At 36.5% G+C, this 27,927-nt stretch overlaps 2 protein-coding genes, 1 long non-coding RNA gene and 1 other non-coding gene across 8 annotated transcripts in view; 2 read left to right on the plus strand and 2 right to left on the minus strand.

Moving 5' to 3' along the window:
- LOC21403718 (O-acyltransferase WSD1) overlaps positions 1-377 on the minus strand; it is a 5,005-nt gene extending 4,628 nt beyond the window's left edge. The window contains exon 1 of the mRNA XM_010090553.2: positions 288-377. Coding sequence (XP_010088855.2) covers positions 288-377 — 90 coding nt within the window. The remainder of the gene's footprint in view (positions 1-287) is intronic.
- A 2,368-nt stretch (positions 378-2,745) lies between these two features.
- LOC112094138 lies at positions 2,746-2,878 on the plus strand. Its single transcript, XR_002903379.1, has one exon. It is a non-coding gene; the product is annotated as a small nucleolar RNA Z247 (small nucleolar RNA).
- An 8,154-nt stretch (positions 2,879-11,032) lies between these two features.
- LOC21403719 (probable ADP-ribosylation factor GTPase-activating protein AGD14) lies at positions 11,033-17,540 on the minus strand. 3 transcript variants are annotated; one of them, XM_024174040.1, is made up of 15 exons: positions 17,376-17,540; positions 16,798-16,901; positions 15,873-15,934; positions 15,645-15,732; positions 15,480-15,541; positions 15,310-15,406; positions 14,698-15,141; positions 13,833-14,175; positions 13,501-13,697; positions 13,237-13,401; positions 13,045-13,149; positions 12,859-12,939; positions 12,462-12,705; positions 12,254-12,299; positions 11,033-11,648 (listed from the first exon to the last, which is right to left on the minus strand). In XM_024174040.1, the coding sequence occupies exons 2-15, from the start codon at positions 16,894-16,896 to the stop codon at positions 11,513-11,515; spliced, it is 2,169 nt and encodes a 722-aa protein (XP_024029808.1). In that variant the 5' UTR covers positions 16,897-16,901; positions 17,376-17,540; the 3' UTR covers positions 11,033-11,512. The 3 variants fall into 3 exon arrangements, with proteins under 3 accessions (XP_024029808.1, XP_024029800.1, XP_024029806.1); XM_024174032.1 differs by having other exon boundaries at positions 13,501-13,739; positions 17,376-17,539; XM_024174038.1 differs by lacking the exon at positions 17,376-17,540 and adding an exon at positions 17,099-17,219 and having other exon boundaries at positions 13,501-13,739.
- An 8,351-nt stretch (positions 17,541-25,891) lies between these two features.
- Positions 25,892-27,927, plus strand: LOC112094111. 3 transcript variants are annotated; one of them, XR_002903364.1, is made up of 4 exons: positions 25,892-26,218; positions 26,914-26,992; positions 27,081-27,309; positions 27,744-27,927. It is a non-coding gene; the product is annotated as an uncharacterized LOC112094111 (long non-coding RNA). The 3 variants fall into 3 exon arrangements; XR_002903365.1 differs by lacking the exon at positions 27,744-27,927 and having other exon boundaries at positions 26,908-26,992; positions 27,081-27,523; XR_002903362.1 differs by lacking the exon at positions 27,744-27,927 and having other exon boundaries at positions 27,081-27,523.

Genomic DNA, 27,927 nt, shown 5'->3' on the forward strand with positions numbered 1-27,927 from the left:
AAGGTATAAAAACCCTAGCCCAAAGCTAAAAAAAAAAAAAAAAAAAAAGTCAAATCAAAATCTCTAAAAGGCGTGCATGATCTGAGCTAGGCCATCACGAGAAATTTCGTCAATTACTTGAATTGATAATGCATAAGCAAAGAGTGTAAAATCGAGCGTTAAGCATAATACATATTACTATTCAATATGGGGATAATACATTACTAATATATGTATGTGTCTATATATATATATATATGTATATATAATATACATCAAATATTGAATGATTTGTTTATTTGGCTTACCAACAAGCTAGAGAAGCGGGGGTGCTTTAGTAAAGTACTAGGCAAATTAGGCTTGAAAACGTCAAGGTCAATCTTGGTCTTGAATCCCATGATTGCTAAGATATGAACGTTCATGTTTGGCTCGTTAATTAAACAAACGCCCCGTGGGACTCAATGGCTCTTCATCCTCATGATCTTCTCCCTCGATCTGAGGACCATGATCATGATCTTGATGATAATCTCCGTCATATTTTTCCCATGATCCGTTTTGAATTTTTATTTCAATTGGTCTCGGCGGACCAAATTGCTTTCTCATTCTGAGGATCCCTCATTCCGTTATATAGTTGTGAAATATGTTATATATAATGTATTTCCAAACAACTATATCTATGTATATATCAATGTAACATATATATACTACTAGGAACTAGTTAGTAATTAATTAGGGCGAAATGCTGAGATCTAATATGCATACATGTGTGTGTGACTGGTTGAGGAGTGCTATTGAATTTTTAATTATTATCTATTAATTCTCGCCGTACGTGGCCTTCAGGATGACCGTGCATGCAATCAATAGTACACATGAGGCAAGTCTTATAATGTGGATTCAAATCACCTGTCTAATTTTTATTATCTTAATTGGTGTCTAACTAATTATATTATGACATGTGATTTAAAAAATTTAATGAAAGGTTGAAGTTTTATAATGGTTTGTGAACTTTCTTCTCTTAATATTAAGATTCTTTGAACTCTATTCTCTGGGCTATTATGTTTCACTTTTGGATGTTCGACAAATAGTTATGTTAGTGTTGATATATCCCTAATAAAAAGGGTGAAAAAGGACATAAGGTCATTTTCGTTGATTAAGTGGATAAGTTACAAATTTATCTTTATTTGTAAATAGTACTAACGATTCAGGAACTACAAATATTATTAAGGGACAACTGAGAGAATTCTAGGGACATTCGGGGCATGTTTGTGATTGTTGTTCTTTTAAAGAGAAATTTAATGAACTCACTTTTTGAATGTATTATTTTAAGATTTTTATCATTTATTTTTAATTAATATTTTTTAATTAATACAATATTTTTAATTAAAGAATATTAATCAAAATTAAGAGATAAAAATTCAAGACCTATACATTGTAAGGATATTTGTCTTCTTTTTTCATGACAGAACCCTTGTCTTCCAACGTTGTTATGCTGATATTCTAACGAGATGTCCTAGACTAATATTGTATAATATATCAGACTCCAACAAAACATTTAATCACAATTTAGCCATTAATTTAATATAGATTCTCTGATATATCTGGTATATCAGTACGTCAAATTTTTTTAATCGTTAAATCTACGTACGTTTTAATTTTTACATAATTTTATATCAATTTAATAGAAAAAAACCTAACAAATCAATATGTTAACCTATCAAAGAAGCCTTTAATCTAATTACGAAAGCCAAGAAATCCAACTTCAACTTCCTTGGTTTCCGTACAGAATGATTGCGCGTACTCTGTATTATGTATTATTATGTAATAATAGTTACTGGTTTATATATATATATATATATATATATATATATATTACTAATTAGGTTGTTAAAGTGTGGCCATCAATTATGGTCCAATTGGTAGGACTAAGGACGGAACAGTGGAAGTATTAGAGATATCAAAAGATAATCTCTTTATTTCGAATATTGTACAACTGTAATTAGATTTGTATAGCTCAGCAATTTAAGTTTCCTAGATTAGAATAAGTTTCTAATTTTAAATTATTATTTCCTAATTCTTTTGTAATATGTTTTCTATACTCCTATTCATCAATGGAAAAAGCAGTGTGATTATTTTCCTCAATTCTAAATTATTATATGGTATCACGCCATCGGTCCTTCCTTCTCTGAAAAATCCGGCCATCTCACAACCTAACCCACTGGATTTCTAAATCTAACCATGGCCGCCGACCAACCTCAGCTTCCTCTAGCCGCCGATTCTCACATCGTCGCCCTCCCTAATCCCGGCAACCAGACCCATCCACTCCCACTCATCAATATTGCTCATCACAATATTGTTAAACTTACATCCACCAACTACTTGTCTTGGAAACTTCAGATGGAGGCCATTCTTGTCGGCTACGATCTCTACAAATTCATTAATGGTTCTCATCTGTGTCCTTCGTCTACCGTTCGCATCAACGACGTAGACACCCCCAACCCGGACTACTTTCTGTGGATTCAGCAAGACAAACTATTGTTTGGCGCCTTTGTCGGCTCCATCTCCTCTCTCTTGATTTCACTTATCCAACGTGTCACCACCTCTTGCGCCGCATGGCTCACTTTGGCCAACACCTATGCTCGCCCGTCTCGTGGGCACATCAAGCAAATCAAGGACCAAATCAAGCGCTCGGTCAAAGGGTCTCAGTCAATCACTGAGTATATGCAATTTATCAAGTGCCACTCTAATGAACTCATCGCGCTTGGCAAACTGATGGATCATGAGGATCTGATTGAGAAGATTCTTGATGGTCTTGATGACAACTATAAGGCTCTTGTTGATGTTATTGAGGGCCGCGACACACCTATCTCGTTTGATGAGCTTCACAAGAAACTGATCAATCGGGAACTGTCCCTCAACCATAGTCAACATCTCCTCTCCTCCACCCCGGTCACGGCCAACGTTGCATCCGGTCGTCACAACGGAGGCTCTCAAACTTCTGCCTCCCGCCCTACCTGGACGCCTCAACAGCCGAACCCCGGCCCCACTCCACCGACTCAGGCTGGCCCTGGGTCTTCTCAATGCCGCTCGCCCCGTCCATATCTCGGTAAGTGTCAAGGCTGCCGTGCTCAGGGGCATACTGTCGCAAACTACCCTCTTTTCCAGTTGGTTCCAGCCAACAATGCTTCCCCGTCAACCCCCCGATCTTCAGCCTCTACTTCTGGACGCTCTCCTCAGTGACAACCACGGGCACACATGGCTACTACCCTTGCCTTGGACAACCCCGCGTGGCTTCTAGACTCCGGTGCTTCTCATCACGTCACTGTCAATTTGAACAATCTTTCGCTTCACGCTCCGTATGACGGCCCAGACGACATTGTTATTGGTGATGGTACTGGGTTACACATTTCTCACACCGGTTCTGTCTCTTTAAACACCTCCTCACATTCCTTTAAGTTGCAAGATGTTTTGTGTGTTCCAAATATGAAACGAAATTTAATTTCTATATCTCAATTTTGCAAAACCAATAAAACATCCATTGAATTCTTACCAACTTCTTTTCTTGTGAAGGATTTAATGACGGGGGCAACACTGCTACAAGGACGAACTAGAGATGGTGTGTATGAATGGCCGGCATCATCACCTTCCACCAAATCCAAAATCGCCCTTTCCAGTGTCAAAGCTTCTTCTGCTGATTGGCACCATCGCCTAGGCCACTCGTCCGAGTCTATCCTTAGACATATCGCGTCTACTTTTTCTTTAGCTTTTTCTTCTTCTATTTCCAAGACTTTTCATTGTAAAGACTGTTACTGCAATAAAAGTCATAAATTACCTTTTTCTCAATCCACTATTGTCTCTCACGTTCCGCTTCAAATTATTTTCTCTGATGTGTGGACCTCTCATGTTCATTCTGTTGATAATTTCAAATACTATGTCATTTTTGTGGACCACTACACCCATTACATCTGGTTGTATCCTCTCACCCGTAAATCAGATGTTTCCATGGTATTTCCACGCTTCAAAGCCTTAGTTGAAAACTTCTTCCAAACAAAAATTGTCACCCTCTACTCTGACAATGGGAGGGAATACACAAGTTTAAAATCATTCTTGTCCACCTCTGGCATTGTAGTGACCAAGGAAAAAATCCCATAATTTTAATAATGTAATTCATGTATTTAAGTCAAGAATTTCCCTGGAAAATCATTATACTATGTACATTTTGTGATTGAAGAATTTATTGAATTAACATCTGCATTCCTAAATTCTGTAGCAGATTTCACGTTAAGTTCACGTTTTTCTAATCAAGCAAATTCGATCGATAAATTCTCACCGTGCTTTAAAACGGACGAATTTCCAGTACAGATACAGTTTGAGAATCTTAATTTTAAGAATCTCCCAGCACAGTACAAACTAGCATCCAGTACCTGTATACAAGAGAAAATAGATGTCAGTATAATTTTAGACAGTTTTAATAAGTAACTTAAGGGAATGGACAAAAGTACAAGGGGTAGGTTAGTGTGTGTGATTTGATGTGATAGTAATGATTGAAAGTAAATCATGACATTTCCTCCTTCACTTGGACGGCCATCTTCAAGGATTTATAGCCAAAAATTTTGGTTAAATGTTGAGTGTACTAGAGGATTGATGTGATAGTAATGATTGAAAGTAAATCATGACATTTCTTCCTTCACTTTTCTCTTCACTTGGCCGGCCATCTTCAAGGGGTTCAAGCAAAATTTTTGTTAGTTAGGTAGACTAAAGGAGGTAATAACCTAGAGGTCTATAAATAGAACCAATGTGATCTAAGCCTAACTTTTGCTTTATCTCACTTCCTTCTCCATATCCAAAACCGGTTCTCCAAAGCTCCAACCCTCAAGTTTTCTAAACTTTTTCCTCACCAAAACCAAGCCATCCCTTACCTCACACACACTCAAAAGTTCCCATAAATCTCACCACAAATCCTAGTTTAAGTTGAAGGAGAAAAGGAGGAGTCTAGACAAGCATTTCTCCAAGGGTAAAAACTCTAAAATTCTCTTTTTTTTTTATGTTTTAGTAAAGTTGAAAATGTAGAAATATTCTTCTCAAATTTTCTTATCCTCTTCTAGTTTCAAGCCGTTAACGAATCTTAGAGGAGATCAAAGGCTTTCAAGAGAGAGAAAGAGAGAGAACTCTTTAAGGGTAAGATTCTTAAACTCTTCTCCATTAATTTCTAGCCAACTTTAAGCTTGGAATTGTAGATGTAAATTTGTGGTTCTTGAGGAGATGAGTTGTAATAAGGGTGTGTGAGTTTTATGTTGGTTTTGTGAGTTTTGAGGTTAGTTTGATGTGGTATGTTTATGCTTTGATCTAAGTTGCTTATTTTTGGATTAGAGGAAAAATTTTCCGGTGACTTTGACCGCGAAAATTAGGACCATAGAGCGAGATTTTCAATGTTTTAAAGCTTGAACTTATAGCCCTGGATGTTTTGAACATTTTCGGTTACTATGACTAAACCTAATTTTAACTCTAAAACCAAGTTTGAAGCCATTTTACAAAAACGGACAATCTGTCCAACACAATTTCAAAAAAAAACTGGCAGCCACTAATTCAGCCAAACGGGACCCTTAAAGGCTGAATTTCGATTTTTCACAAAAGTTACAATTTTAGATTTCGACGAGAGGAAGAAATTTCACGAAGAAAAGATTTTCAAAATCCGACCCTAAAAGGTACTAAAACACAGATTCTCGAAACGGCACAATTTTTGACTGAAACAGTTTAAAACAAAACAGCAGCTACGGTTTTCAGCCAAACGAGGCCTTTAGAGGCCGAATTTCAACCTTCACCAAAAACGACAATTTTAGATCTCGACGAGACGAGAAATTGTCGCGAAAAACAAAATTTTGAAATCCGACTCTAAGATACAGTAAAACGTAGATTTCAGAAACTGCACAGTTTTTAACGAGACAAAACTAAAACAGTGTCGGTTTCAACAAAAAGTCATAAAAGAACCCGAGATAGAATTTTAGTAAAATACAATGACATTAAACCTCATTTTAATGAAAGTATTCATAAAGGAATTTTTCAAGGAAAAATGATTTCTTTAAAGAACGTAGAGGTTTACCGAGCGAATTATCCCGACGGGTACCTACGAGCCCAATACGATAGGTCCGTAGAATTTCGAATATTTAATGTGGGTCCAACACCCACCTTAGTTTAAGAGACTCCGTTGGAGTATAAATTTCAGCGGCGTAAAAGTTAGAATGCCATGTATAAGTCCTAGGCCGAATTGGGCCTTAATATCATACCAAGAGAAATCTAGGAAAATAAGATTTAATAAATTAATCTTTATTATCCTTTAGTAAACAAAAGGAATATATGCCTTATGGAAAGGGTTATATTTTTCTTCATAAGTTGTTAAAATAGAATAGCAAATAATAGTTGATCTCACACTCTTAATGGGTGTTTATTTCCAGAAGAAAGTAAGAGACTAGGCTGATAGGCAAAAAGGGGATTCCAGCTTTGAAAACCAGGTAAGTAAGAATCTCGTCTACAGTATAAATAGATTTTAAAGTAAACAGTACACATGAACTATATATGTTTGAGTACATTTAATGTTATGAATGTTATGCTATGTTATACTACATACACTTAAGCAGTACACCCGAATTATATGTGTTCGAGTACATGATATAGTATGCTATGCTAGGTCATATTGCATACACTTTAATAAGTCAAGAGGAACTTATAAGAGTAATCTCAGTTGAGTGCCGTATCAGCCTCCACAAGGGAGGTAACTCAAGCTCCACAAGGGAGAAACAAAAAATATAATAATGATGTCCTCCGACTCAAGGGAGGCATTTAAGTTATAATCACGGTGTCATGAGGGACCTTGCAAACCCTCACGTCGCGATGATTGCGCGCAAGTGGTACGAGCACTCGGGCCCATCAGTAAGAAAGATAAGATAAGATAATAAGATTCTGATAAGACATCATAATTAAGCATAATTGGCTCATGCATATTTATTCATGTGAACTTACAGTTATTTTGCGAAAGATAGTTCCTACTTGCTTAGCGAAAGCTCATTATAGAATGTTTATACTGTAGGTAAGCAACCGGCATATAATGCCTGATGGACTGCTGGCGAGTGGACGAACGATGTGGGGCTCGGGATATGGATACCGCTCGCAAATATTTCCGCAATCAGCTTTATGTTATAAATAGTTTTGTTAATTATGATTCTGAAACAGATATGTTAAGGTTTGAATATTTTAATTAAGAAAGCAATTTCGTATTTTATGTTTATTATAAAACCTTAAAAAAAAAAAATGTTCCGTAAATTTTAAGAAATTTCAGTAAGTACAAGTTAAAAAGTTAGTTACAGTGGCGGCCTCAAAGGAGGGTCGCTACAGTTGGTATCAGAGCCGGTATCCTGCCATCCTACTCCATACTGTCACGTGCATACTATGCCCCAGTCCAAGTAAGTAGAAATTCATGTAAATAATATATTATGAGTAAATATTAATGTTAATACTATTGCGTTACGATAGAGTATGGCTGCACCGATAGACCCCAGGCAAATCGCGGAGGATCGTAGAGCTATGGCCGCGTTTGTAAACATGCGTGTTCACACATTCTCCGGTCGCCGTCAACCATACCTATTAATGGAGTGGATCAACGTTATAGAGATAGCATATGACGTTTGTCACATTCCTGAGCGGATGAGGGTCCGATTGGCCGCCTCAAAGTTAGAAGGACACGCTCTCGCCTGGTGGCTCAGGATGGGAGCTGAACACCAACCCCCTAGTTGGGGAGAGTTCAAGCAGGAGATCAGAGCCGAGTATGGGCCGATATTGTATGGTGCTATTGAAGTTCATGCTCCGGGAGTGCAGAGAGATCCTCACATCTGGGATGATATGCAGAGAAGACAATATGAGGCTTTAGAAGCCATCTGGGATTCTTATGAGGGAGAGTCCATGGCTCATTACTGCCAGCGTTTCTGAGACTCCATGATGCCCATCATACCTACCCAGATCCTGTTTTCAGAGGTCAGGGATTTGATCTGGAGGGGGGTACCCCAGGACGTCCGAGACTTAGTTCCTTACCCTGTACAATACTATCACATCCAACAGTTCCTGAAAGAAATAATAAATGGCGAGGAGGAGCTACACCATGTCTAACAACAACTCCAGGCTAATGCAGCAGCAGCAGCAGTCATAGCCCAGCCGGAGCAGGACGCAGCATCGGGATATCATGCAGATAACGATGAAGACTATGATGAGCCAATAGACTACATGTCTGAGGACTATGATGATGAAGTACCAGAGCATGTCATCATCGCGAGCGATGATGAGTATACAGAGGATGAGGATCCCTCGGAGGATGAGATGTTCGGCGATGAGGGGTTCTCAGATGGAGACGCGGAGCCTAAGTCTGGATTATCATCTGACTGATGGCGTCACCTGCAGCATATCTTACCTCGCACATGCTTTCATCAGTTATTACTCAAGATTGGACTCTCCTCCCGGAGCTCCAACTTGCGGGGGCATATTAGAGATATCAAAAGATAATCTCCTTATTTCGAATATTGTACAACTGTAATTAGATTTGTATAGCTAAGCAATTTAGGTTTTCTAGATTAGAATAAATTTCTAGTTTTAAATTATTGTTTCTCGATTCTTTTGTAATATGTTTTATATACTCCTATTCATCAATGGAAAAGGCAGTATGATTATTTTCCTCAATTCTAAGTTATTATAGGAAGTAGGTAATGGAGTGCGGAATATTTTAAATCTTCGTAATAATAAAGAGCATGTTTATATTCATTCCTAATTTACAGCTCTACACTAAACAAAAAGAATTGAATTTTATGTCGGAATATTTATATTTTTATATATTATGTTTTAATTTTATTCTAAATCCATACTTTTAGTTTGTGGTATTATCAAATCTATACTTTTGAATGAAATTTAATATATAAATGTATATCTTAACTCGGTCAATAATTGATTTTGATTTTTAAAATAACAAAACTATCCCTAATAAAAAAAATAAAAATAAAAACTAAAACTTTCCAATATTAAAAAAAAAAATTAAAAACACAAAAAACCTCATTTTAATGGTATTTTGCATATTTTTAAGGTCAAAATTGGAAGTTCATAATAAATTCTTATCCCTAAAAATGATGATCAGTTGAAATCCTTTCAACCTTCATATCTTTTCTAAAAGACTGTAAATTTTTCTCCCAAAAAAAATTAAATGTGGACTTCTCAAAATGTTATACCTGAAAAACTAAGAAGTACAAACTGCCTATAAATCTTAACATATATTAAGTAGGTTAAAAGTTTTAATTTAATTTTATCAAAAAGAAAAAGAAAAATAACTCCGCACACAACAAAAGGTGCCCAATCTGCCTTAACATTGGTGAGCCATGGGTTAAGGCTTTTATGAACCGTTCGGAAATGACCAAACCGCCTTGCTCATCGTTCCCCTTGGCTATAAATTTTTTTCATCATTTCAATCTTTGAAATCTAGACTTCCAATATTGTTTCTACGTTTTAAACCACCCCTTCTACACCCATCTTTAATAGGCTTTTTAAAAATATTCCTAATTTTATTATGCTGTCATGCGTAAGTTATAATAAAACGTCGTTTTCAATTATCGTTGTTTCTAGTTTTATGTCATTGATTTGTGTAGTTGTTGTCGTTTTCACATTGTCTGTTCCTTTTAGGATTATTATCATCGGTGTTCTTGAACTTTAGAATCATTTCTAATTTGTTCTTGAATTTTAAAAATTCTCACTTTACACTCTAAATTTTGAATTGTTCTCACTTAATCTCTTCTATTATGGTTTTTGTTAAAAATGAGTACAAAAAAGAGAATAATGCAGTTATGTAGTCTTTTTGTTTAAATTTCTGCTAAAAACAAACAAGTAAAAATCATATAATCACACTCAACTCTCTTTTTTTCCGTCTGTTTTTAACAAAATTTCTTATAAAAAGGCTTAAATGAGATAAATTCAAAATTTAAGACGCAAAGTGAAAGTTTGAGAAAATGACTTCAAAATTCAAGGCACCGGGTAGTGTGTCGTTTAAAGTTCATGGCAGTTTCACTTTATATGTCGTTTTTTATGTTGATGTCCTTTTCTGTGTTTCTATGTTGTACGTAGTTCTTTGTTGTCGTTTTTATGTCAGCTGTTGTTTTCTTGCAGTTATCGTTTCTACGTTTTGCCTTTTACCTCGCATGTTGTTTCCAGGTTATGTGTCAGTTCATATTTTGTCGTTCCGTTTATTATTATTCAGTTTCGGTTCTCGACCTCTATGCCAGTTTGTACTTTGTAGTGTCTTCCTATTATTTTGTTTTATTATTTTTTTTCAGTTTTTCACCTTTTAACATCATATGTTGTTTTCTAGTTGTCAACCTTTCAACGTCGTTTTCAAGAGTCGTCGACTCGTCATCTTTGCATTTTTTTTTTGTCGTTTTTCTTGTCAAAATCCCGTTATACGCCGTTTTTATGTTCTCGTTTTTAAGCTTTATTTATGTTGTTTCTCAGTTCTTTTCGGGTTCCCATTATCTGTCGTTTTCTCAGTTCTTTTCGTGTCTTCATTGAAGGTTGAACTAACAGAACAACACATAAATCACATTTATGTAAACAACACATATAGTGAAGTTGATTACGTAAACAAATCGCACGAAACCTTTATTTTACAATATGAAGCTGTCACTTCATATATTTTTTTCCTCACTAGATACGTAAAATAAGATTGTGAATGCTCTCAGCAGCTACATAAGACGAAAAATGAAGAGAATTTAATTTATATATATTGTCAAATAACTTCACGCTCAACTAGCCTCCAGTGTAGCCTTCAGAAAAGATTTCGAGAAAATGAGTGACCTTTGAAATTAGCAGCATAAAAAGCTTTCTTAACTTGAAAACAAACGTATGCTGCTGGACTAGAGCATTAATTGCAGCAATCAAAGGCGTCTCGCAAAAAGAGAGATCTCAAATCAAGAATGTAAAAAGAATATGAAGGAAAGTAACACTTCAAAAAAGCCATTTTTCTAGCATACAAATTGCGTTCCACTGTAACAATGCGTAATGGGGAAAGATGTTGAAAAATCATACAACTCAGAAAAAGAAGGGACAGACTACGAGGGGCAGCAAACAAACACACAGATCACCCAATTATAGGCTCTAAAAGAATATCAAGAGCAACAACATAGCTGCATCAAATAAAAAATAATACTAACCTATGTCCCCTTTGAAGCTATTGTCCTTTCGTTTCATTTAAGCTATATACTCCTCTCTCTCTCTCTCTCTCTCTCTCTCTCTCTCTCTCTCTCTCTCTCTTCTTTTCTTACAACATCAAACAAATTTTACATGGCTAATGCAGACCTTATGACTTTTAAACCATGGACAGTTCAAATTTGTCAGCAGGCTGGATCATGCGACTTAGACACTACAATGTAGAGAACCAAAACTTCAGCCCGGAAATTACAGAGGCAGCAGCAAGATGGTGCTTACCCTAAAAGGAATTAAAGAGCTTCGTTCTTTGCTTTTATCCAAATGGGTTCCCTCCGGAAGGAAAAGGAGTTGGGGTAGTAGGTGCTGAGAATCTACCACCCAACTGCTGATCGGTATTTACGGAGCCAAAAGCTGCACCCTCAGCAACACCTCCTCCAACTCCTTGATGTCTGCAAGTGGCCGAAATAGGAATGTCATCACTACTTTCAAAATAGTATAAATAACTCCAGCAGAACTGTTGTCAGTCTCAAATGAAAAAATTGATACAAGAAATGTGTGCGTGTTAGAGAGAGAGAGAGAGAGAGAGAGAGAGATCCACCAATCTCTTGTATGATGTAATGAAAAATGGAACCTCCCTAGTATTTGAATAAAAAGACAACCAGAAAATTTTATCAGGCACTCTGATATAGAAATAACTCTTAATGAAATTTCCAATCCTGGAAGTATAATTTGCATTATACCAATCACCAACAACATAAATAAGTCTCTAATTATTATATTTTACTGCTCTCACACGCAAACTAGCAAAGTTCAAACTTCAAGGCCGGCTAGCCAAAAGCATTCAGACTACAATAAACAAGAGTTGAATTTGGTTTCTTACCCATGGCAATCTAAAAGATAACTTTAATGGAACCCACCCAACCCCTGACCCAAACACATGCCCACCCACCTCCTCTCTCGGTGTTTTCTTGATGCACTACTTATTCATTGGCCATCTAGTTTCCAAATGTTTTCCCTTCATCCAAAAGAAACAAGTAGTCACAAGAGCACTTACCCGAAAGCTGGCATGTTACCCGGAACTTGTTGCCCTATGTAGGCCCCTGAGATTTCAAACCGGAATTCAGCACAAAGAGAAGGAAAGAAAAATGTATATACATATGTACGTATTTGTACATATATTACAGAAAAATGAGGAGAAGGATAAGGGAGCTATGATGGGATTTTATATTTTCACAAAAACAAAAAGGGATAGGATAATTTACTCGGTGGCATTGCTGATCCATAAGGAGCATGGGGAGGGAAAACTGATGTATATGCTGACGACTGGGGCATCCATGCAGATGATGGGGCACCAAGGCTAGAAGTACGCATTAAACCTGATGGTGGCATGCTCGATGGAGGCACGCCTACAGTAGGAATGATTGATGGTGGCATGCCTGAGGGAGGCAAGCCAGATGGATTCAGCACATTTGGTAGAGCACTTTGCAAGGGCACCATGGATGGAAACTGCACCATAAGAAGCACGCATCAAAAGATGAAAACAATACAATCAGTTCATGAGCTATTGTAGAACATGCAGAATCCAGAAGAATACTCAGATTGCAGAATGTTCAAGAAGGGTACAAGTATTTAAAAAAATAAATAAAAGAAAACACATACTGCTGGGACTTGTACTGGAGGATCACTATTCAGATCAAATGGGTTTGTTGACTTCGATGACTGCTGATAAGTGGGAATGGGCTGTAAAAAGAGCACAGATTCAAATTCTGTTAATCTCCCCTATGGTTAACAAAGTCATTCAGTGAAATAGAACCAAGCGATCAACTTCATTGGTTGCAACGATACCATTGCGGGATTGTACTGCATTGGATACCCCATACCACCAGGTGGACCAGTTTGCCACCCAGGAACTGGTGCACGATAGGCTGAATAGCTCAAGGTAAAAAGGTCCTGCAGGTGGTAAATGATTTATCACACATTCACATGCAGAAGAAGATTTACAAATATTCAATCAAATCCAATTTCACTGGATAGTACCTCGGGCAGTTCGTTTCTTCCACTCAATTTTACATCTGAAGCAGGAGGTTGCGATGTAACGACAGAATTAAACTCGTGCGCAGGTTTTGGAAAAGCTGAGGGTGCCTGGGCCATTGAAGTACTCGGAAACCCTTGTGCATTAGGGGCAGGTGCTAAATTCCATGGCTGACAATAATTCATGAATTTATATTTATTAAGGAATGAGAATACTGCATTACTTCAAAATACAATAACAAAATTGACAGACCAAACCAAAAGCTCCACCTGATTGCTTGAAGGTCCGGTAACAGATTGTATAAATTGTTGAGCAGTTGACTGATTACCAGCAGCAGGAAATAAAGAAGGTTGTTGCTGTTGTGGCTGATGCTGTTGCTGCACAGTTGGCCAATGTGTAGCACCAGAAACATTGACAAGGGTATTACCACCATTAACTGGCAATGCTGGTGCCAATCCTGGGGCAACTGCTGACACACCATCCAGGGGAAATGATGATAAGTTGTTAACTGAAGCAATTGCAGGAGCATTAGTAACGGAAAACACAAGTTTCCCAACAGTACAAAATGAGTCATCACTAAGCAGCAACACAAACATCTTACCCGTAGTTGTTACAGTAGCCACATTGCCTGATGATCCAGAAACAGGAGCAGAGGCAGGATCCAAAACTGTCAATTGTGATAGTACAGATTCCAATGGGTTGGCATTAGGAGCTTGAGACACTTTTGCAGGGGGGAATGCATCAAATGAGGCCCAGTTACTGTCATTTGTTGAATTTGCTGGTTGTGGAGTGGAATGAGCTACGGTATATTGTTGAGGAGGTGTTGCAGCAACAACAGGAGGCTCAGGATCAGCATCAAAGTCGATTAAACTGCCAGTAGCCTCCAATTTAACTTCCACCGGGTTCCCATTGGTGGATCCCAAGCTACTAGAGGATGCAGTCCTCTGCAATTAAAAGGAGTTATCGAAAATTAACACATATTGACTTGTAATTGGAAAAGATAATAGAAGGCCTATACAAAGTCAGTACTGTAACAAAGGCTAGGTAACAGAACTAGTAAGTTTATAACATCGGAAAGCGTGCAAAGCTTTATGACCGAAAGATTATCTAAGTCAAGAAGGGAACAAAACAAAGAAAGAGCTTCTCAAATGAATAAGTAAAGAACAGCAGGGAAAAAAACTAGGTCCTAGAAAGACTAAATTATATGATTAACCAACATAGAAAAGCCCACGCTTAGTTCCATCCTACAGTTTAGGAAAAAGGAACCTATTTTTTGTTTTGTTTTGTTTTTCACCCCTCATTCCTAACAAATGGAGTATCAAATACCCCTTTAAACATTAACGATATATGGAAATGATCATTACTAAGGTATCGAATTACAATCACAGAGAAAAGGAATTAGTGCTTGTTGAATCAGGTATCTCCAGATAAATAACATAAAAGCTTTAAATTAAAAGATGTCCCACCTGTGTATGTGCAGAGGCGTCAACAATCCTGGCAGCAGGTTTTGGAGGCTCACTAATACGAAGAGGTATTGTGTTCTCCCCTAAAATTTCCCTAACGGGCCTCACTACAGGGGAGCTGGATGAATCTGGGTCTTTTGGCCGTTCAGGAGACCTCCCTTCCAGCTTCAAATCTCCATCAGACATTCTACGTTCTTCAGATCTCCTTCCATTCCCAAACCTATCCTCTCGGCGCCAATCATTGACAATCTCAGAGCGGGCAGGACTTCTTCTATAATCACTATACTGCCGGCTTTCTTGGTCATATCCAGGGCTTCTTCCTCCATCATAACTCCTTCCTCCAGGACTAGATTTTTCACTATAACGACGTTCATTGTCCTCATATGGTGGGCTTCTAGACCCTCCTTGATATGAATCTGTTCTCCTGTTTTCATATAATTCTTCACCCTGTACAAGAGAAGAATGCTTCAACTTAAACCCAAAAGAATCCTCTCATAACACAAACTGTAATCATAAAATAGACCCATGCATTCATTTTTAGTAATATAGTATATATGCTGCTCGATAGAAAGACTATGTAGAAGAAACTAAAATTGAGGGAAAGAATCAGGTTACCATCTTTGCCCTAGGGGGCTTGTCATGGTTCTTCTCACCGCTAAATCTTCTATCCACATAAACATGCTTGATAAAATCTCGAAGTCTTTCGATGTTACTGGCAGCAAAGACATCAAATCAGAATGCAAGGCATACACAACAAAACAAAAATGTGATCAAGCAGTAAAAACCTGCTGTCTGGAAAAGAATTCCGCTGTGGATCCCACTCTTTCAGGTAAATTTCCTTTGCACGCTGAGAATGAGAAACAGAGATAAGCCCTAAGTAATAAATGATTAGGAAAAAAAAAATGAAAGCTGGGCGAGAAACCAGCAGATAGGAGGGAAACATGCATTACCTTGTTTCCCCCTTCTTGAAGAGCACTAACTTCTTGTGAAGTAAATTTAGCCATTGATATTGACTTCACTCGGTGAGTGAACTCCCGGCTGAAAATATTTTCAGATAAATAGTAAAGTGCAAGCAAATAACATCAAGTAGAACAAAGTTTTTTACAAATCCCCTCTTTGTACACCTATAATAGAAGAAGCAAACTTTAAGGTTATACACAGAAAAGCAGAAGACTTACTGTATTCCACTGCATGTTGTGCAAACAAACGTCCAGAAATTTGTGCAAACATATTGTGGTCCCTGCTTGAAAAGAAGAAGAAAGAAATTATGTGATGGACCACAAATTGAAACTGATTAAGTAATACATAAGTTCATGTGCTCAATCACTGGAATTGCTACATTAATAGTAATATCAATCTGTTAAGTAATTAGTGAACACCAGAACTGTTATAACCAAAACAAGCAACAGTCTGCAGAAAATTCTGATAGCAGCTCTTTCAGTAGGTTGTCACATCCTTAGTTTCCTTAAGAAACTAGCAGTAACTACAATAGTCTCTATTCTACGATTCCATCAAGATCCATATTCTAGCTCAGGGACCATTCAACATAATCCTTCTCATTAGTGCACACTAAGTTTTTATAGCATTATTTTAAGACTCATTTGATATCGCCTATTATTATTTGCCTTTGGTCAAATGAACAAGATTTCCAATGATCTACGACAGTCGAAATAAATTTGATTCAAGAGGACCTTTATTAACCAAAAGATTCTTAATAACTGGATTGTCAAATACCAACAACCATCTTGAAGAAATCAGTTTCTCAAACAATTGAAAGCTGTTATTGGATTCCACTTCACTCAATAGAACCCAGAAAAAGCTAGATTAAGCCCTTGCCAACGGAGGTTATATAGATTTGAGATTATAGGACCCAGTATAAGACTTTGACCCATCAATGCCTCAAAGTTCAAAGAAAAATAAAGTGGCCTGGCCTCGGTTCTTTCTATGGCTAATAGACATAAGACATCATACATTATATCATGTTATCTAATTTCAATCAATCCATAGTTAGCGACAAACAAAACATATATCAACATTACGGCTCTATGATATTGAAATGATGCCATATCAAAGTTGACGAGAAAAATGCGAAAATTAGCGTACCAAACTGTTACAGTTAATGCATCTTCGATTCTCTTGAAGTTTAAGCAGACCACGAATAATTCTTTCATTCTTCTCATCTTCTTTTACTCGATTCGCCATTCCCACTGTCCATTTCAAATTAAAGCAGAGTTATGCACAGAAAACACTGATCAGGACGCAAAACATGAAACTATCACTTAATCCTTTTTCCCCGAATAATTGACACCATCAGAATTTCTTCGAACTTGAAAAAATAATTCATCAAAAATTCGAATTCTCAACTCACGCCACTCAAATTCCTATCTTTACGTCGAAGAATTACCCTAAACTAATCCATAGTCTCATTAAGCTCGCAAAGATTAAGGCTTTAATCAATCGGAATGTCGAATCAACACACTAGAATTTCAATTACTCTTTTCTCTCCTCCGCTTACATTTCCGCAACACAAAGAAAATACAAATTCAACTCCGTAATACAACGGATCCGCGAAAATCAGAGGAGCAAAAGGAAATTCTGAAAAGAAAGTAACGGAATCGATCGCGAACTGTTTGGAACCCTGGAAAATGGGCGAGAAAATGAAGGCAAAATCAGTAACAGACCTGGATTCTACTGCAGACGAAGACGACGCTGGTCTACCTCTGCAGCCTTCTGTAGCTGACGACTTTGACAAGAAGATCCACCGCCTCACGCGCTTCGCGTGTTCTTGAGAGAGAGAGAAGAGAGAGAAAGAGTTGCAGATCTTTAAGGGGGGCTGATAACTATGGTCTCTTTGTACAGCTCAGAGCTTAACCAAAGTCTACTTTTTCGTAAAATGTAGAGAGAGAAAGGAAATAGAGAAGAGAAAGAGAGAGAAAGAGTTGGGTTCGGATTAGGGATTTGTTAGGCTGTGCTCGGACACAGGCGACCGTATCCTGTTCCCGCGGAAATGCCGGTTCCTGTATTGATCTAATTGGTCAAAAGCTCATGATGACGGTCAACGGTCGTACTAGGCGACTGTTTAGCAGTTAATCACCCTCTCTTTATGTGTTTAATTACGAATCAACCAATGGATTTGGGCATCAAGTTTCTTTTTCTAATTGACACTATTGGACTGGATTTCAAATGTCACGTTCATTTTACTGATTTGAGTTTAAAATTTAAATTTTATTATAGTAAAAAGTTTTTAAAAATAATCACGTTTAACTTTTTTATTACATTAAAAAGTTCTTATATAAAGTCACATCTCAACTCAAATTAAAAACTCGCATCAACAAACTAAACGGGCCCAAATTCTTTCTCTTTCTTTTAGTTTAAGCTCCAATTAAGTCAATTTCTTTTATTTATGGTATGTTTATTTCACAACTTAAATTATGTTATAAAAAAAATATTTTAATAAAAAATTTAAATTTAAATTTTTGTGAGAAAAATACTTAAATTATTGAGTTATGAAATAAACAAAGGATTACATTTATTTGAATTTGAATAAAAAAAATAATTTTTAACAAAAAGAGAAAAGTGGATCAGTTGTCACTTTTTTTTTTTTTTTTTTGGAGAATTTATTGGTAGCACTCTTTTTGAACTTCGTATTTATATCAAAAAAATTTTTATTTAAATTTTTATGAGATTTCATTTTCATTAGATCTAATGTCCACAAACCTGCACTATCTAGGTAATAACTTTTGAAGTAATGAAACTCAATCGACAATCGGCCTACGTATGAATTATGTTTTGTAAATTGTCCAAAACACCCTTGCCTGAATTATGTTTTGTAAACTCAATCGACTATATTGGTTGGTTTAAAGGTCTTTAAAAACACCCTTGCCTGAAAAGTCATACAGAATCAAACAGACAATACTTGCTGTATACAATTGTCATGCATGTTGGCGAATTGTCCTAACCACAATTTTACGGGAAAAAGAAAAAAATGACAAATGAAATTTCAAAGTTTGAGAAATTGTCCACATTGTATAAAAGATAAACGCACATATATGCATATGTACCATCCTTGTCACAAATCTTGTGTACTAATCCAAACCATATTTCATTAGTGCCACGCAACATAAGAAAATGATGATAATGTGGAAAAATTTGCATCAGTTAGAGCCCGTTTAGCTCGCTGATTCGAGTTTTTAATTCGAGTTGAAATGTGACTTTATGTGAGAGTTTTTTACCGTGGTAAAAAAGTTAGATGTAACTATTTCTGAGAGCTTTTTACTGTAGCAAAATTCGAATCGATAAAATGAACGGAGTCTTAAATTTTAACTAGATAATAGTACGTGGGGTTAAGTATGTGGATTTTGTATTACGCTAGGAGAATACTACAACCGTTTTTTTTTTTTTTTTTATGTCATAGCGTGGAGTTTATTTATCAAGCGTTAGATGATGAAAAGTGTTATTTATCATGTGAATAATAGTAAAATTTTGATTGCTCAATGTTTTTAATTATTATCTAATATTTTTGCATGGTAAGACAAGATTTCACGCCGCAGTTTGAATATTCCTTGAATTGAGGTGGCCCAAATCAACTTTCGCTAAAGCTATCCAAACTCGAGGAGTATAATAAAGGAGAAGTCAATAAGTCTTGGTGCATTTTCTAATAAACTATACTGGATAGATTTCTTTTGAATTTTTAGTCTGTGCGTCACATCATGCATTTATATATTTATCTTCATTAATATGCTTGCCTGATTAATTTAGATTGATGTCATATTAATTCTAATATTCTATTCTACCAAAAAGATTATTGCTATGATTAATTTCTTTTTTCTTGTGGGGTTGCGCGTGCAGGGGATAAAACGACAGAAATCTAAAAGATGAAACCAAGGATTAGTAACAATCCATCATTTAAACAATACGTGAAAAGTAGTAGTAATAATAATAATAATGAATATTCGGTGCGTAATACTAGCTTTTAGCTGGCTTGGCGGTCACAACTAAATCGAACCATTTTATATTTGTACACAGGTTGATCTTTTTTTATTTTTCATTTTTTTATTTTTTTTGGTAGACTTGTAGCCAGATGGATTTTAATACATATATATATATATATATATATATGGCGTGTGTTTTAGACATCGCTATTGAATGATTGAGTATATATGCTAGAATATTGTCGTGTTACTAGAGTCTCATGTGTTTCATTAGGAACCATTCAAATTTTGGGACTACAGATAATCAGATCAATAGAGACATTTGAGTGCAAGAAAGTTCTCGAACTTACTTCAAGAGCATTTTTCTGGTGTGAAATATAGCCAAAGGAATAAATACCTACATTTGTACACATACTATACGTATACACATACACACACATACATATATACGTATATGTATATGCACATGGTTCCTCTTTTATCTTATTTAATTTCTTCTCGAGGCTTTTCACCAAAGGTCGAAGAATATTGATATCTTATTGCGTATATTTTATAGAATATGAAGGGTGCGTTTAGAATTGATTTCAAAATGATTTTATTTTTTTGTATGAAATTGAAAATGAAAAGATTTTTAATCTCAGATAGAAATCGTTTTTGAAAATGTGTTTAGTAGTTTTATTAAGAGATTGTTTGCAGTTTAAGAATAAACTGAAACTCCGTTTCTTTGGACCTTATTTGCGCAGATTTGTGCTAGCTTTCTTCGATGATATTCTTGTTTACAGTGATAGCTTGGAGTCTCACTTGGAGCATCTGCGGATCACCTTCACTTTGCAAATAAAAAAAAATGTTCCTTCGGTCAGGAGCGACTGGAGTATCTTAGGCACATCATTTCAGCCCAAGCTGTGGAGGCCGATCCCTCTAAGATCAGAGGAATTGTGGAGTTGCCGATTCCTAGAGATGTCAGGGGTTTGAGAAGGTTTTTAGGGCTAACAGGATATTACAGACGATTCGCTATGGATTATGGTAAGATTGCTCGCCCTCTTACCAACCTATTAAAGATGGTGCTTTTGAATGGAATTCTGAGGCACATGAGGCGTTTGTGGTGCTTAGGCAAGCAATGACTTCGGTTCCAGTGTTAGCCTTACCGAATTTTGATAAACAGTTTGTGGTGGAGACTGATGCTTTAGGGACAGGGCTTGGGGTTGTGCTTATGCAGGATGGTCGACCCTTGGCATACCTTAGCCAAGCTTTATCCTTGAGGGGGAGGGCGAAGTCTGTATATGAGAGGGAACTGATGGCCATAGTCTTAGCAGTGTAGAAATATAGACATTACTTCATGGGAAGGCTTTTTGTGATTAGAAAAGATCAGAGGAGTTTGAGAGGTTTTTTATGGATCAACGAGTAATTGATCAACACTTCCATGCCTTTCACCTTAAGGACAAGGTACAATTCATAGGGGGGATAATATTAGGCCTCCAATCTTGCGTATTTACAGTAGAAAGAATAGGCGTGGCCGTAGGGGAATACGTGACAGCAGGAAAATGAGTAATCTCAGGTAACTTTGGTTGAGAGGGGAACCGTTAAGGGAGAGCCAATAGAAGAATGCCACGTGGATCATGCAATTACATGAGAGAATTAAAGATGAGAATTCAATGAGGAAAGGGGAGGGGGAAGAACATTATAACGAGAGGTCGCTAGTTTTTCAAATTTCCAGCAGGGTGGAAAGTGTAGCTTGAATGAACTCTGATTCTTGAATTCAACACTATTGTATCTTGTTTCTTTTTCTTATGTATTGCTCTTTCATATTAGTTGCTGGTTACCTATCATAATTATAATTGTTTTGTCGTTTTAATGTTAAAATAGAAGAACCAACTGAAATGGATTAGTGTTACTCCAATTAAGAAATTACTAAAGATGTTGAAATGGCAATCATGAAATATGAGTACGAGACAAGTTCTAATGGTACTTTCTTTTTCTTTTATTGTCTGATTTCTCTCTCTCACACACACACGTGCGTGTTATTCTCTCTCTATAATTGTCTCTGTTGGGAACGATATGCAGTAATTTATCAACACTTCCATGCCTTTCACCTTAAGGACAAGGTACAATTCATAGGGGGGATAATGTTAGGCCTCCAATCTTACGTGTTTACAGTAGAAAGAGTAGGCGTGACTGTAGGGGAATAAGTGACAGTAGGGAAATGAGCAATCCCGAGGTAAATTTGGTTGAGAAGGAAACCATTAGGGGAGAGTCAATAGAAGAGCGCCACGTCGATCATGCAGTTACATGAGGGAATTAAAAAGCAGAGTTCAAGGAGGAGAGGGGGGGGGGGGGGGGGGGGGGGGGGGAAGAACATTGTAACCGGAGGTCGCTGGTTTTTTTCGAATTTCTAGCAGGGTGGAGAATGCAGCTTGAATGAACTCTGGTTCTTGAATTAAGCACTGTTGTATCTTGTTTCTTTTTCTTATGTATTGTTCTTTCATATTAGTTGCTAGTTACCTATCATAATTATAATTGTTTTGTTGTTTTAATGTTATAGTAGAATAACCGATTGAGATGGATTGGTGTTACTCCAATCAAGAAATTACTAAAGATGTTGAAATGGCAATCACGAAAGATGAGTACGAGACAAGTTCCAATGGTACTTTCTTTTTCTTTTATTGTCTGATTTCTCTCTCTCACACACACACGTGCGCATTACTCTTTCTATATCTCTGTCTCTGTTGGGAACCATATGCAGTAATTGATCAACATTTTCATGCCTTTCACCCTAAGGACAAGGTGCAATTCATACGGGGGATAACGTTAGGCCTCTAAACTTGTATGTTTACAGTAGAAAGAATAGGCATGGCCGTAGGAGAATAAGTGACAACAGGCAAATGAGTAATCTCGAGATAGATTCGGTTGAGAAGGAAACTGTTAGGGGAGAGCCAATAGAAGAGTGCCACGTGGATCATGCAGTTACATGAGGGAATTAAAGAGGAGAATTCGAGGAGGAGAGGGGGAGGAACATTGTAATGGGACGTCGCCGGTTCTTTGAATTTCCAGCAGGGTGGAGAGTGCAGCTTGAATGAACTCTGGTTCTTAAATTCAACACTCTTATATTTTGTTTCTTTTTCTTATGTATTGTTCTTTCATATTAGTTTCTGGTTACATATCATAATTATAATTATTTTGTTGTTTTAATGTTAAAGTAGAAGAACCGACTGAGATAAATTGGTGTTACTCTAATCAAGACATTGCTAAAGATGTTGAAATGGCAATTACGGAAGATGAGTACGAGACAAGTTCCAATGGTACTTTTTTTTCTTTTATTGTTTGATTTCTCTCTCTCACACACATATGTGCGCGTTATTCTCTTTATGTCTCTATCTCTGTTGGGAACCATATGTAGTAATTAATCAACACTTCCCTGCCTTTCACCTTAAGGACAATGTGCAATTCATAGGGGGATAATGTTAAGCCTCTAATCTTATGTGTTTATAGTAGAAAGAATAAGCTTGGCCATAGGGGAATAAGTGACAGCAGGGAAAGGAGCAATCCCGAGGTAGATTCGGTTGAGAAGGAAACCGTTAGGGGAGAGCTAATAGAAGAGCACCACGTGGATCATTCAGTTACATGAGGGAATTAAAGATGAGAATTTGAGGAGGAGAGCTTATGTATTGTTCTTTCATATTAGTTGGTGGTTACCCATCATAATTATAATTATTTTGTTGTTTTAATGTTAAAGCAGAAGAACTGATTGAAATGGATTGGTGCTACTCCAATCAAGAAATTGCTAAAGATGTTGAAATGGAAATCACGGAAGATGAGTACGAGACAAGTTCCAATGGTACTTTCTTTTTCTTTTATTGTCTGATTTTTCTCTCTCACACACACACGTGCACGTTATTCTCTCTCTATCTCTGTCTCTGTTGGGAACGATATGCAGTAACTGATCAACACTTCCCTGCAATTCACCTTAAGGACAATGTGCAATTCATAAGGGGATAATGTTAGGCCTCCAATCTTGCGTGTTTACAGTAGAAAGAATAGGTGTGGCCGTAGGAGAATAAGTGACAGCAGGGAAATGAGCAATCTCAAGGTAGATTCGGTTGAGAGGGAAACTGTTAGGGGAGAGCCAATAGAAGAGCACCACGTGGATCATGCAGTTACATGAGGGAATTAAAGAGGAGAATTCGTGGATGAGAGGGGGGAAGAACATTGTAACGAGAGGTCGTTGGTTCTTCAAATTTCCAGTAGGGTGGAGAGTGTAGCTTGAATGAACTCTGGTTCTTGAATTCAACACTCTTGTATCTTGTTTCTTTTTCGTATGTATTGTTCTTTTATATTATTTGCTGGTTACTTATCATAATTATAATTGTTTTGTTGTTTTAATGTTAAAGTAGAATAACCGACTGAATTGGATTGGTGTTACTCCAATTAAGAAATTTCTAAAGATGTTGAAATGACAATCACGGATGATAAGTATGAGACATGTTCCATTGGCACTTTCTTTTTCTTTTATTGTTTGATTTCTCTCTGCCTCACACACGCGTGCACATTATTTTCTCTGTCGTTGTCTCTGTCTCTATGTATATCTCACGTAAAAGTGAATATTTTAAATTATTATATTGAATTATGAGTGTATTTTTAATGTTGAAGTAGAAGAATCAAGTGACATCAATTGGTATACTGATTGAGAAAGTCATAAAGACGTCGAAATGATAATTTTGGACGATGATGAGAGAAATTCCAGTGGTACATTATTTTTCTTTAATTGTTTGATTTCTCTCACACACACGTGTGTGCTTTATTCTTTCTATGTCTCTGTTTCTATGTATATCTCATATAAAAATGAATCTTTTTAATTATTATATTTGATTATAAGTGTGTTTTCAATGTTGAAGTAGAAGAATCAAGTAACATCGATTGTTATACTGCTCAAGAAAGTCATAAAGGCATCAAAATGACCATTATGGATGATGACGAGACAAGTTCCAATAGTACATTCTTTTATTTTTAGTTGTTTGATCTATATATATATATGTATATATACAAATAACACAAAAAAGTTATGTTTCTTGATAGATATTGACATCGAAAGTCCTAAGGACGCTCTAAATATGGATGTTAAAGTTCAATGTAGTACATTTATCAATGGTAATATATATATATATAGGAATTGTCTCCAAAAAAAAACACATGTCTGGTCAGCACCAAAGTGTATGGACCATTGGATTACGATTGAAAGCTTTTATTTTATGATGGGTTGGAAACAACTGTCATTTGAAGCGTGCTTGGGTTATCTTTATCATTTGTGATTTATGGGTTTCATCAAGTGAGAGAAAAAAGGGTCGGGGTTCCTTGCTCTTCCTGCTTCTTCAGTGGGTTCTTCTTCGATGAGTTTAGAAGCTTGCTAAAGCGGTGGGTTCTTCTTCCATCAATGGAAGTGTTGAAGCAAGAAGTCATTTGTTTCCTAGAATGAAGGAGGAAAAAGCCCATCGACGGGGGCGTAGAAGTGCGATTGGGTTCTTCCACCTCTGATTTGTGGTTGATTATCGACGCTTTTCTAACATTCTAGGAGAAACCTCTCAAGTGAGGTAATCATCCAAACATTCTAAATTTACAGAATTTGTAAAAATGAAATTAAGTTTGCCCTCAATTGGAGACTCAAAATGTCTGGAAAATGAAAAAAATGATTAATGAGTCCCATGTTCTCTAGTAGTGGGTTACGCTGTAAACTTATAAATAAGGGGAACTTTTTAGAATATAGAAACACTATGGTTGGAGTCCAATTTGTGAGTATTTGGAGCTAATTTGAATTTGTTGCTTTGATTTGGTAGTCATAGGGTTTGTATATGTGATACACGGAAGACCTATTGGGAAACCAACTATACTAAGTAGCGGTGAAATACTATCAAACTACTATGTTAGTAGAAAACCTATATACATGCAGTAGAAGTTGATTTATTTATTAGTTTTCTGAATAAGAATGAACCGAAGATGTTTGTGGATGATAATATGCAGTATAAGTTGTTCTAGTTGAAACAGTCTTTTACTAAAAGTGGTATTATTTTACATCATACGCTATGCGGTAAGTCGTGTAAGCATTAATAATGAAAGTCCAGGTGGATGTTGAAGTTCAACGTAGTACATATATCAATGGTAATATATCTATATGTAGGAATGGTCTCCAAATCGACAGTGTAAAAACACATGTCTGGTCAGCACAAAAGTGTATGGACTGTTGGATTGAAATGGACGATCACGATTGAAAGCTTTTATTTTATGATGCGTAGGAAACGACTGTCGTTTGAAGCGTGCTTGGGATATCTTTATCATTTGTGATTTGTGGGTTTCATCAAGTGAGAGAGAAAAGGGTCGGGATTTCTTGCTCTTTTTGCTTCTTCGGTGGGTTTAGAAGCTTGCTGAAGCGGTGGTTCTTCTACCATCAACGGAAGTGTTGAAGCAAGAAGTCATTTGTTTCCTAGAATGAAGTAGAAAAAAGCTCATCAACGGAGGCGTAGAAGTGTAGTTGGGTTCTTCCACCTCTGATTTGTGGTTGATTATCGACGTTTTTCTAACATCCTAGGAGAAACCACTCAAGTGAGGTAATCGGCCAAACATTCTAAATTCTACATAATTTGTAAAAACGAACTTAAGTTTGCCCTCGATTGGAGACTCGAAATGTCTGCAAAATAAAAAAAAAAAATGATTAATGAGTCTCATGTTCTCTAGTATTGGATTACGCTGTAAACTTATAAATAGGGAGACTTTTTGGAATATAGAAACACTATGGTTGGAGTCTAATTTGTGAGTATTTAGGGCTAATTTGAATTCGTTGCTTTGATTTGGTAGTTATAAGGTTTGTATATGTGGTACACGGAAGACCCATTGGGAAACCAACTATACCAAGTAGCGGTGAAATATTGTCAAACCACTGTGTTAGTAGAAAACCTATATACATACAATGGAAGTGGATTTATTTATTAGTTTTCTGAATAAGAATGAAACTGAAGATGTTTGTGAATGATAATATGCAATATAAGTTGTTCTAATTGAAACAAACTTTTACTAAAAGCGGTATTATTTTACATCATACGCTATGCGGTAAGTCGTGTAAGCATTAATAATGAAATTGTGAAATTAGTCATGTTGTTATCTTGGGGTTCTTGTGGGGGTTTTGTTTTTTAAATTTCTGTTTGAATGTTTTGAGGACATGTGCATCCCATGACATATTAAGCTTAAATTATTCATTCAGTATTAATTTAGTTGATTATTTATGAAGTGTTATTTTTAGCAACAGAAAAGACAAGATATGGTGACTAGATGGGGGCATAAAAGGCAGCGTGTGGAGGAGGACGAAGATCGTGTGTCCAATGCAGGTAGTAAAAAAAATTTACATGTACGATGCTCTCCGCGGATGTTTGCTAATTTCCGTTGTATTTTCTCCACTTTCTTTTTATTATGTAGGTGCTACTATGATGTTGGCCTTTTGTCGTTTAAGATGTCCCATGTTTTTTGTGCATGGGATCTTCAACTTTGACCATATGATTTGGAGAGCTGGCGTTTTAGGGAGTCCACATGATATAAGTTTTGAAGAATTGAGATTGGACCAACTTTATAAAGGGACTTGGGCATTTCAATCTCTGCCTTTGGGGGCATTTTTCCCAGCAGCTTTTAAATAATGAGGACGATATAGGTCAGACTTTTAGTATAAATATTTGCTACTCTTTTTGTCAGCATCTAGGAAGCAAATGTTAGAATTTGCCATCCATTGTTTCAGTAATTCACAAGTAATAAAGTTCTCAAGTTTTTTCTTCCATTCTACTGTCTTTTTTCTGCCGTCCGTTTCTATTACATCTTCTGTTAGCGTTTTTATGTAGTTGAGGTGTTCATGTTGGGCATGATGAAACAGAGCAACCCTTATGCAATAATCGATAAATGAAAAAAATTTGCATCTCTAGTCACTCGCTTCTGGAACTTGACACACTGATCTTTAAAGCTCTAGTTCAATAAAAGAAACAGAAGAGAACATGTTAATATACATTGTCACTACCAATAGATCTTATCATGGCAAACTTTTCTGTCAGAAATTTAATTCAACTCGTTCGAAACGTTAACATGGCAGCGCAGTACATCCTACTCTTCTTTCTTCAAGGAATGATAAGATTTATCAGAGTAACTTGCGGAGTGGTTCACACTAGCTTTGGCTTTGGCAAGAAATGCAGGATCTGGCTCGTGTTTATGTGAAAGTTCTTTTCATTGCCATATATATGTACACAGCAATAACTATATTGACCGATATAAACAGCAACAA

This window comes from Morus notabilis, unplaced genomic scaffold (assembly GCF_000414095.1).
Source record: "Morus notabilis unplaced genomic scaffold, ASM41409v2 Scaffold625, whole genome shotgun sequence".
In the NCBI taxonomy this organism is placed as follows: domain Eukaryota; kingdom Viridiplantae; phylum Streptophyta; class Magnoliopsida; order Rosales; family Moraceae; genus Morus; species Morus notabilis.

Coding starts and splice junctions, on each gene's coding strand:
- LOC21403719 (XM_024174032.1), bottom strand. CDS start 16,896: ATGGCGAATCGAGTAAAAGAAGATGAGAAGAATGAAAGAATTATTCGT. Junction 14,176..14,697: donor ACGCCTCTGCACATACACAG/GTGGGACATCTT, acceptor TTTTAATTGCAG/AGGACTGCATCCTCTAGTAG. Junction 12,300..12,461: donor TGGATCAGCAATGCCACCGA/GTAAATTATCCT, acceptor TTGAAATCTCAG/GGGCCTACATAGGGCAACAA.